The sequence below is a fragment of the Ochotona princeps genome, chromosome 2 (genome assembly GCF_030435755.1).
Source record: "Ochotona princeps isolate mOchPri1 chromosome 2, mOchPri1.hap1, whole genome shotgun sequence".
Classification (NCBI taxonomy): Eukaryota; Metazoa; Chordata; class Mammalia; order Lagomorpha; family Ochotonidae; genus Ochotona; species Ochotona princeps.
The window spans coordinates 119,720,743-119,732,209 of NC_080833.1; the positions used below are offsets into that span (position 1 = coordinate 119,720,743).

General features: G+C 53.3%; 1 protein-coding gene across 1 annotated transcript in view; it reads right to left on the reverse strand.

Annotated features, from left to right (window-relative positions):
• FAM78B (family with sequence similarity 78 member B) overlaps nucleotides 1-6,301 on the reverse strand; it is an 80,595-nt gene extending 74,294 nt beyond the window's left edge. Inside the window, exon 1 of the mRNA XM_004589148.3 lies at nucleotides 5,315-6,301. Coding sequence (XP_004589205.1) covers nucleotides 5,315-5,577 — 263 coding nt within the window. The 5' untranslated portion in view covers nucleotides 5,578-6,301. The remainder of the gene's footprint in view (nucleotides 1-5,314) is intronic.
• Between the last annotated feature and the right edge of the window lie 5,166 nt (nucleotides 6,302-11,467).

The window sequence follows — 11,467 nt, forward strand, 5'->3', positions numbered from 1 at the left end:
GTTGGCATAAAGCTGGTGCCTTGAAGAACTGGAGAAGTCGACATGGCTTCGAGCAGGAAGGTCAGACAGTACAGGCACAGGCTTTTTCGTTTTTTAAGATTTGTTTTATTTTTATTGCAAAGTCAGCTACACAGAGAGGAGGAGAGACAGAGACATTTCTGTTTAACCCTTCTATGATATTCAATTCAAGGATGTCTTCAGCTGGGATACAATTAAAAACCGTACTGGGGCCCAGCACGAAAGCCTAATAGCTAAAGTCCCCGCCTTGAACGCACCAGAATCCCATATGGGCACTGGTTCTAATCCCAGCAGCCCAACTTCCCATCCAGCTCCCTGCTTGCGGCCTGGGAAAGCAATTGAGGACGGCCCAAAGCCTTGGGACCTTGCACCTGCATGGGAGACCCGGAAGAGCTCCTGGCTCCTGGCTTCGGATCAGTGCAGCTTTGGCTGTTGCAGCCACTTGGGGAATGAATCAGTGGACGAAAGATCTTCCTCTCTGTCTCTCCTCCTCTTCATATATATCTGACTTTGCAATAAAGATAAATAAATCTGAAAAAAAAAGTTTGGAGAGTTTTAAAAAAAAATGTAACAGCACCTGCTTTTTTGCTAATGTTACTGAGACACAGAGCGGAAGGTCAAGAATAGAGGTAGCAAGTCCAGTAGGAACACCTGTGCAGGAGCAAGGGGGTAGCTGATGGGGTCATGTCCAAAGACGATGGCAGCAGAAGTAAGAAAGTGGTGGCTGGCTGACCTGAGCACACCTTAGAGGTGGGATCAGCAGGGTCTGGTGATGAACTGCGCATGTACAGACCTGCCACAGGTGGCACGCAGCTATTAAGAGTTTGAGGAACCCAGGCAGACGAGGTGTTATCTCACAGAACGGTGGGGCGACATTGTGGCGAACCTGAGGTCATCTGTGTGTAGCCACAGCTAGAGATGCCTGCCAGTGAGCCAAACAGAAACCCCACAGACACACCCAGCCACCGCGGCGGGCTAAACGACCAAGGGAGGGGACACAATAAAGAAAAAGGTCCTGCTACACTATGTTTTGAAGTAACATATAGACAGAGAAATAGCTGGGAAAAGAGCATGAACGTGAAAACGTGTGCTTGATACAAGACAGAGAGCACCACTTCCATGGAAAACCACAGAAGAGGTAGTTCGCCAAAGTGCCGCTGGATTTGGCGACACGCAAATCACAGAACTTAGCAAGAGCGATTTCCGAACAGCAAGCCACTTGGAGGGGATGGGATAGGTCAGTGCATGGAGTCAAGTCCTTGACGAGTTTGGCTCAGGAGGAAAGCTAGGCAGGAGTTGGCTTCTGAAGGGGAGCAGTGGGCAACGGCTGCAAAGGACGCCCCTGGTGTCCACAGCTGAGAGCTGCCACCATCACTCCTGAACTGACCAGCCTCACAGAACGCCACGGACGTGGGCTCAGAGCAAGTGACCCTTTACCAGCTGCCCACATATCTCGGCTCCCATATCCTCCTTGGATGCTCCCCTCCAACCAACCCATGTCCCCTTGAAAAAAGCTCTTCCAGGTGTGACTTCCCCCATGGGCAACAAGACCCTTGTGCCCACCTAGCTGAATGCTGTCTGCCCTGCGGAGTCTACCTTGAGTCCTTTCACTTCTAGAAAACTTGCCCATGGCCCCAGCTTTGTGGTTCAGAGGGTTAAGCCACTGTTACCTGCAAGACCTGCATTTCCTATGGGTGCAGGATCAAGTCCTGGCTGCTTCACGTCTGGTCTAGTTCTCCACTAATGTGCCCGGGAAGGCACTGGGAAGATGATCCCACTGCTTGGGGCCCTGCCACCCATGTGGGAGACTTGGGAAGAGTTCTAGGCTTTGGTTTGGTCCAGCCCAAGCCATTGTGGTCACTTGGAGAGTGAACCAGCAGATGGAAGATTTCTCTCTCTTTACTTATACACCTCTTCCTCTCTCTTTAACTCTGCCTTCAAAATAAATAAAAATAAATCTTTTTAAAAAAAGAAAATTCTGGGGCCTGGTATGGTAGCCTAGTGGCTAAAGTCTTTTCCTTGCATCCACCGGGATCCCATATGGGTGCCGGTTCTAATCTTGGAGGCCCTTCTTCCCATTCAGGTCCCTGCTTCTGGCCTGGGAAAGCAGTTGAAGACGGCCCAAAGCCTTGGGACCCTGCATCCGCGTGGGAGACCCGGAAGAAGCTTCTGACACCTGGCTTTGGATCAGCTCAGCTCCAGCCACTGCGGCTACTTGGGGAGTGAACCAGCGGATGGAAGATCTTTCTCTCTGACTCTACTTCTCTCTGTAAATCTGACTTTCCAATAAAAGCAAATGAATCTTAAAAAAAAAAAAAAAAAGCCCTGCCTAGTCCCCTACCTCTCTCAGACCCTTCTCCCACACTGCTAGGAACCCTGGTTTTCTGTTTGTGTCCACATCCCCTAGATGGAGGTCGGTAAGGCTCCCTGCATATTTCTTTGTTTACTTTGCTGACGCCTATACTACCCATGGAACTTGGTAAATATTTGATTACCGCTGAAATTGACTGAGACAAGCCAAGAAGCCCTCCCTGCCAAAGGAAGAAGATGGGGAACCGTCTGTTTAATGCCAGCAGGACTCGCCAGGGCCGCGTGAGAAATGCATAGGTGTGCCCATGTACTTGCCAGCCTGCTTTGTACAGAGTCAGCTGAGGAAGGTACCGAATCACTTGAGCTCAAGTCCACACGAAGCTCTGACCACCAAATATTTCAATGCTCTTTTAGAACCCCTAGCTCTTCTGGGAAATGTATGAAACCAAAACCACAAAAACTTGGGTTTTCTTTCAACCTTGGAGATACTCTTCCTTTTTCAAGTTGTGGATTTCCTCTGATGCAGTCTTTAAAAAAAAAAAAAAAAGAAAGAAAAAGAAAAAAAATTGAGAAGGTGCTTTTTAACCTTTGCCACATCATGATGCATGTGACAGAACACTACACCAGAATGTAAATTCAGCTTTTAGCCTGTCTCCTCCACTCCAGGTACTAGCAAAGTCAGGCACAAGAACTGCAGGCTGGCCCCAGCGCTCATGCAATATGAGCTCCCATTAGAAAGTTTACATTGGCCAAGTTTTCAGGGCAGAAACATCTTGTGGAAATTGGTTCAATAAAATCTGGGCTCCTAGTGGCCTTAAACATGCAGCAATTATTGCAACCATGAAGAGGCAAGCCGACTCTGGACATGGAACTCTAAGAATAGGTTTTATAACATCTGAGGCGGGATGTTTGCGCCCCTGCATCAACACCAAAGTCAAGTACCTTTATTTCCTTAAAGTGAGTTTTTAAAAAGCAAACACTGTACAAGTTCAAACGTAAGAATTCCGTGGGAGATGATCCAGGCATATACGTGCACCGACTCAAGCTGTCTTAAGCCAGCTCCACCGTCAGCACGCTCTCTTACAGATGTCAAGGAAGTCGAGCTCCCATGTCTGTCTGCATCTGAGACGGATTGCTCCAGAAGTCAAACATGTCTTCTAGAAAGAAGGACTTGCTTCCTTCCTATTTACGACTTCACCAAAGAGCAGAGGCAACAGAATCCTGCAGTGCAGTCTTGGAAAGGTGAGGCTGTCACCGCCATCGCTTCACCTGTCCAGGAGCCTCCAGCAGCCATCCAGGCAGCTGGGATCTTCCATCAAGGAGAGGCCAGCGGGAAGAGAGGCAAGGCTGGTGCCCTGACTGTGGCTTTCCCTGCCCTGGGCTGGGAAGACAGGGTGGTCTTAAACACACATGTGCATCGGCAACAGCTTCCAACCCTTCTTGGGAGGGTGTGTCCTCTTTCCCACGGCATGATTCACCCACACTAATATGTCCCCCATGGTTCACAGCTCCCTGTCTCGAAGACGGGCAGGAACACAGTGTGCAAAGGCAGACTGGAAACTCAGATTCCCATTTGTTCACCAGGAGGGAGCTTTCTCCAGCACTGAGCTTTTTATGCTTTGAAAAGTGCAAATTCCTTGGGAAGGAAAAAGAAGCAGAACGACCTGTCAAAATTCCTTTTAGCACTTCTGACTAGTGTTAACTTACGTCTCCCAGAGCCCAATAAAAAGCCTGCCAGCACCTCTGAAAAGATGGTCTGACCTTTTCAAACGAGCACTCCCCCCATCCCATATCCATATTAAATAGGTGAACCTCGGGAGCTCTAGAGTTTTCGATTAATAAAGTGAAAGGAGGTTGAATTTCCACAAAAAGGGTTTCCCCACAGGCTGCAGGCTAATTCAGGTGTTCTAGATCGACACTGTAACAGCCGGCAGAGCAAGCTCCAGGCCCAAGAGCCACTCCAGATTGCCAACCACCTCTAGTTCCGAAATGAGCCGGGAAGGGAGTTATGAAAATTTGGTAAATAAAGTCTGGCCCGAGATGGTCCACAGCCTGCGGATCCCAGGGCCGGCTGTCGGCCCCTGGCGGCCGAGGAAGCTGCAGCGAACCTGGGTCTCCATCGCAGCTGCCCGGCAGCGCGCACCAACCAGCACTGCTGAAAGAAGTTGGAGAGCTCCCAGCTCTCCGAAAGGACTAGGCGGTGGGCGACAGGGAATCCCTTCCAGCGGCGCAATTACGAAAGTTTTGAAAAGTAAAGACCCTAGACAGACAAGACATCCGTCCTTTCCCGGCGTGCCAGAAGCACCCCGCGCGGGGCCAGACAGAAGCTATGCGAACGCGGCCAACAAGCTCTGTTCCGTAGGGACGCGCCCGGTACCTTCCAGCCGCCCACCGCCCCAGACCTCGGCCCGAGGACGCGCAGCACAGGCGGCTCTGCCAGGCTTGCGGTTCTAGACATCAGCGCCTGCAGGTTCCCCGGGGTCCAGAGCTCGAATCCAACAGCCGAGATGGGGCAAGGACAGAACCACCAACTCGTACTCGGACGCCGGGAACCTTCCCTTGCAAGATCGCTCTGGTTTCCCCAGAGGACACACGCGGCACAGCCCATGTGTCCCCGGCACGGCGGGCCACTCCCCTCGTTACGGTTCCTTCCAAACTCTTCCCGGGGAGCCCTACAAAGATCAAACGGCGCCCCCAAACTCCCAGCCACGCTGACCCCCCCCACACACCTCTCCAGCCCTCTGGCGTCGGGTTCCTCCCCAGCGTTCTCCCCGCGTGTCTGGGAAGTCAGAAGCAAACCGGGGGGAAAAAATGCCTCCGCGAGGAGCCTCCCTACACCCGCCCTGTCACCGAAACAAAAGCGCAGGGAGGGGGCGGTGGGTGGGGAGTCAGGAGGGAGATTTAGAAAGAGCACTGGGACCGAGGAGGGGAATGAGAAGGGTTGGGGGCCGGGACCCCACTGGGCGCCGCGCGGCCGGTAGCTTACATGCCCAGGTCGCTGTAGGTGTTGAAGAACTCCATCTGGTTGCACGCCTGGATCCAGCCCACCACCCAGGTCTCGTGGCGGGGGATGGGGGGCATGACCACGCGGGCCGAGGCTTTGAAGTAGGGGGTCTTGTAGCGCAGGACGATGGGCGAGGTCTCCTCGATGCGCGTGGGGCACTGGTCGATGGTGGCGCACACATCATACACCACGATGTTCTCGCGCCGGATCCGCGCTTTGCAGGTGATGCTCTGGATACAGCCCATCCTGCCGCCCGGCGCCGGCGCGGAGCGACGCGGCGCGGGGCAGCGCGGGGGCCCGCGCGGGCAGCCGGGGGGCGCCCGTCAGGCCGGCATGGCGCCGTGCCGCGCCGCTTGCTCGTTCGCTCGCGGTCCGGCTCAGCTCGTACCCGGGAGCAGGGAGCAGTCGCCGCCGGGCATTCTCCGGGGAAGCCCCCTCCTCTGGCCGCCGCGCCGGGTCGCCGCTGCCCCGACGCCCGCCCGCCCACGCCCGCCCCCTCGCTCGGGCAGGGCGCGTGGAGCGTGCGCCCCTAGGAGGCGGCGGGCGCTGTCGCCGGCTCCCGCGCCCAGGCGGAGGGCAGGGAGGGGAGCGGCGCTGCGAAGAGTGCTGCCCACCCGGGGCCGGAGCCCCCCGCCCCTCGCCGGAGAGGAGGAGGAGGAGGAAGAGGAGGAGGTGGAGGCGGCGGCGGCGGCGGCATGGAGCCGGGGGAGGGCGGCGGCGGCAGTGGCAGCGGCAGCGCCTGGTCTGTCTGCCTCCGCGGCGGCCGCAGCAGCAGCAGCAGCCGCCGCCGCCGCTGCATGAACCTCTGCACCGCGGCTGCCCCCCGCGTGCAGCGCACCCAGCGGCGGGCGAGCGGGCGGCCCGCGCGGCAGGCGGAGGCAGCAGCGGCGGCGGCCGGCTCCGCGCTCCCGTCGGCCCCGCCCCGCAGCCGGACCGCGCCCGGGTTCCCCGAGGCCCGCAGCCCGACCCGCGGGGCGCCAGGGGCCGGTGGCTTGGGGCTGGAGGACCCCGCGGGCTGGGGCTGCCCCGGACGCGCTCCGCGGAGGAAGCTGGCTGTACGCCATGAGTTTTGTCCCTCTCCGGTTGCCGTCCGGGTCGGGGGGTGGGGGGCCGCGTGTGTGTAAGGAGGAAGGGGGTGTTTAAAGGGCCGCCAGCGCCGGGGTGGTGCCGGCACGTGGGGCCGGGGCGGGGCCCGGGGTGCGGACCAGGGCCTGGGGCCGGGGTCCGGTCAGGGCAGCCCCCGAGGGCACGGCGCTGTCCACAGGGGGCTGAGAAGCCGGCATCCCAACAGGGCTCCGGCACGCTTGGGGGCGGTGGAGTGGCTCGGGTTGACGTGGGAGTGGTCCGCATCCGAGAACACAGCTAGTGCCACTAAGTGACAGGAGGAGGACTGAAGTGTGGACGCCTCCGCAGACTTTGACTTCTTGGCGTCCCAGCGCTGTGTTTAGCGAGGGCGCTGGCAGAATCCAGTCTCCAGAATGCCGGCCTGTTGGTTCTAGGACAAGTTCAGCTTTTGCTCCCCACCTGCTCACACACCCACATCCTTTCCTCCCTAGGAAACGGCCTTTGGAACAAAGCACTACACAGGACAGAACTGGGAGCAGAGTGGGCTTGTGAGGACTGTGCCCTGAGTGTCTCTGCACCCCAAAGTGGCTGGTGCCCAAACACCATCGCCCAGCTGTCATTAAAAAGCGTTGGTGATTTTCTGAGATTCCCCAAGGCCTGCAGGGCACAAGGGGAGCCTGAGGTCACTGACAGAGCCAGGCAGGATTAAGTGGCATCTGCTTCATAATCCAAGTCATGTGTGCTTATCCATCTTCTCTAGAGGAAGCCCAGCACGCAGGGATCTGGGTTGGCTTTGGTTCCGCACAGGGAGTGGCCCGGAGTGGCAGCCCAACCTTGCCTGAGAATGAATGAATGAACAAAGGCCCGCCTCGCTTCAGTGGTGCCATGGAAGCTGCCGCTGCAAATACAGACCTTTGTGTGTGATGGGGCCACTGTAGTGCCGGCGACTGTGATCTGATGTGCCAAACAGGAAAAATAATTGAGCAGCTGCTTCTCCTGGGCATCTCTTTACACTTGTATGTTCAAAGGCGGTGACTTCTTTTAAAGCACTCTGTGATCCTGTAAGGATGGCTGCTGAATCCAGTGCCCAAGTGCATGAAATTCTGACTAGTAGGCCCCAGGAGGTGACCAGGGTTAGTCTTTAGCTCAGACAGATGTGACGAGTAATTTAAAAATTGGTGCAGATCTAAAAGCGCTCTTCATCCTTGTTTTAACTTTTCTGACACCTTGATTCACGTTATATAAAGTTAACCAGGGGGTGGTTTTCCCTTTTGATGGTGTGTGTGTCTCCTCGTGTGCTGAAGCCCTCTGTCACCTGTTTTTTTCACCCAGCAAACACTGCCTGGCACGAGCCAAGCATTGTAGTGTATGGATCAGCGGAGAAAATGAATCTGTTAACAAGTTCACGCATGCTTTCAGGAGGCATACATCCAGGGCCGTGGATGGCGGCCAGATGAGAAGTATACATCCAGGGCCATCTTCTGTAATAGTAGCTCTTAGATTGGAATCTGAAGGATTCATTGAGACCCTTTGGGGAGACAGGGGTGAAGATGGCTGAAGGGTGGATACCTACATCGAGGTCTCAAGGGACTTGGTATGTTTAGAGGGAGAAAGCTCACAGCCAAGGTGTTTCTCAGGGTGTTGTGTGTGGACGTGGGCTTCGGCAGTACTGTCCAGCAGTCAGATGGCAGTGGGATGCTCGCTGGATCTTGGGTGGATTTGCCTTTTCCAAAAGAATCCTGTTTGTGTGTGTGTGTGTGTGTGTGTGTGTGTGTGTGTGTGTGGAGGATGGAGGAGGCGGAGTTTCAGGATATTGTGCTGACAGATGCTGTAACTGTGAGCTAGGGCAGTTCTGTGTTGGGGAGAACCCTTAGGAGACAAAATTGATTTACTTTGGTAACAGGGTGGATGTCAGGGGAAGGTCTAGGGAAAGTCTGGCTTCAGTAATCAAGTACATGCACCCAAAGGAGGCAGAGGGAAAATGAGTTGGGGCTGTGGCTGCACTCATGTTAGGTTGGAAGTGCCTCGAAGGTATTTTGGGAAAACGCCCCAGGTTTGTGCTTTAATAGTTGTCAGGTTGCAAGGAATAGACCAAAATAAAATCATTCCAACAAGAGATGTGGTTATTACCTTTGTTCATTTGAGCTACTTGTCAGGTTGCAGTTCAGGACGTAAAGATCAGGTTGACTCCTGCTAAGCCCCCATGAACTGTGGTGTCCTCATCATGGGAAAATCATGTCAGTGAGATTTCATTTTCAAACTGGAAGACCCTGTAACATCCAATTGAATGCCAATAAAGTGGAATTCACTAGCCACACACTTGGACCCTTTAACATCCTCAGAAGGTGTTTGGAGAACCTAGGTGAGTCTTGAGTGTCATGGCAAACAATTTCCACCATAAAACGTAATGGAAAAATACAAGGCGTTCTCTCCTGCTCTTAATAGCTCCATAAACAGGGGGCCACAGTAATTTCTTTTGTTTAAAAAAGATTTATTTATTTTCATTGGAAAGGCAGATATACACAGAGGAGGAGAGACAGAGAGGAAGATCTTCTGTCTGATGGTTCACTCCCCAAGTGGCCGCAATGGCCAGTGCTGCACCAATCTGAAGCCAGGAGCCAGGAATGTCTTTCCAGGTCTCCTACGCGGGTGCAGGGTCCCAAGGCTCTGGGCCGTCCTCGACTGCTTTCCCAGGCCACAAGCAGGGAGTTGGATGGGAAGTGGAGCTGCCGGGATTAGAACCGGCGCCCACATGGGATCCTGGTGCATTCAAGACTAGGACTTTAGCTGCCAGGCCACGGCACCGCCACAGTAATTTCTAAAGCCATTTTTAAAAAGTTTGCTATTCAGATAAACTCATTCTTCCTTATGTCTTTTCCTGATGAACTCTAGTTTGCTGACTGCCAAGCAAAACTAATTGCAGTAAGAGAATTACTGCATTCATGTCAATAAAAAGAGGAGAGAAAAGCTGTCCTTGGGCACATAGACCAGGTGCTAAGTGTGGTCCCCTACTAGCTAAGTAACTGGGAAGTTCACCCTAGTCGCCTAGCAGTCAGGGCAAGTTTGTGTCTCTTGCAAATTGCCCACCTCCGGGGAACTTCCTCTTTCTCAAGAACCTCCTCCACTGTACCCAGCTCTTGAAGTCCCCGGAAGAACAAAAGCTTTTCTGTCATTCTGGGTTTCTTTTTGAGCTTCCCTTCCATGTCTTAGCATCACACAGCTGCATGTGTTTGCTCCTATCCCACTGTTTCACAGTTGCGGGCTCACATTGGTCTCTCTCAATAGGCTGTTCGTTTCTTTAGGGACTCTGCCAGTGTGCCCTGCTGCCCAACCTGGTGCCTGGCACGTAGGAGCTGAACAATAAATGAATAACTACAAGTGTTCTTAGACATCTGAGCGAACGTTATTTGCTATACCTCCCCTCCAAGCTCTGTCTCATGACCCGGAACAAGCATGTTTTCAATGTTAATTCTTTCTGCACTGTGCTCTGTCCTCCCGCTCTTAGTTTGCCAGCATGCCTGCTTTCTCTGAAGTGGTGCCTCTTGTTTTTAGCACCATACAGGATCTGCAGGGTGAGAAGGTAGGCACCAGTTCTGGGACCTTGGATTTTGTGCTTGGCACTGTCAATGTCACTCTTCGCGAGCTGCTTCATTGGAGTTCATTCTAGGAGTGCAGCACAAATGCTGCTTTGTGCTTCAAGCTTTGATGTTCTTGGGCTTGACAGAGCTCCTCAGTTCACTGAGCTCGAACCCTGCAGCCGAGGTCCCAGGACGCTGGCCCCAGCACCTCCTTCACAATCCGCTCCCTCAGTAGCACATGACCTCTGCTCTGTCCTTTCAGAAGCAGGGCCACCGCTGACTTGATTTTTCCTATTGATTGACTCATTACTCAATTTGTCAAGTATGCTTTTGAGCAACTTTGGGTCACAAGGGCCTGTTTTCCAGTTGACCTTGGCAAGAGTGAGCAGAATGGGTAGCACAAACTACCAGAAGTTGTTGAGGAATCACCTCTGAGTTGTTGAAAATAGAGATGCATTTCTGTCTAACTTATATATGTCACAGTGGGCATGGGCATGGGGTTACAGGAACCCTCAGGTTCAGGGAATGCAGGATGAAGGAAGCAAGTTTTTTTTGGTTAACTCTTCCCACCAGCAATGTTAAAGTCAAACTAAACAATTTCTCTATCAGGACAGGCTAAGAGACTCAATGTGGGATGGCCATGTGTATTAGCCAGCCTATCATTACTTTAAACTATCAGAGAGGGGCTTCTTGTGAAGGAAAATGTTTGGCTTGTAGTTTGGGGGTTCACAGTTCACAGATAGCCTTTGTAATCTGATATCTGAAGGCAGTGATGGAGTGAGTGCTTGTGGAAGGACAATCATACAGTAAGCCAAAAGCAAAACTAGGCCCACATCAAGTAAAATCATCAGCCTTCTCTGCAGAGAACTACCAGTAATCTGATGACATCTTCCTATGCCTGCCTTCCAGACACCACAGTCAAATCAAGCCTCTACTCTTGAGCCAGCTCCAGTTTAACCATCTGCAAGTTCTGCCCAATCCGTAGCACAGAGGCCATGGACTTGGGATGCTCTGCAGTGGTTCTGTAGTCCAAGATGTGATGGCTGCTTCAAGAGGTCATGACTTACAGGGTTGGATTATGTCAAGCTATGGGGAAACTGTTACAAAGTATGCCTGACTCCTCCGTTGAGCCCCTGAATCTGTCTTTGCCACTCAAAGTTTCTCAGTCCTTATTTGAAGAATTTGACACTGTTTTATTCCTTTTAGTCTCTGTGGCTGCCAGTCGTAGGTTTCCTATTTTCTGCCTGCTTTTTCCCCTCTAAGGAAGGTGCCTGCTACCGAGCTCTCCTCCCCAGCCTGAACGCCTGCAGGCCAGTGGCCCAGGTTAGTGGTTTTAAGGATCATTTCTCATGATATCTTCCAAGTTGGTTTTGCAAGCCCAGCATTTTTCGACTCAAGGTCAGCATGCCCATCTACCCACTGGATGCTTCTAGTTTCTGCTTTCAACACAGCCACCTGCTCCATGTCAGCGAGTTGCCATCAGCTTCCTGCC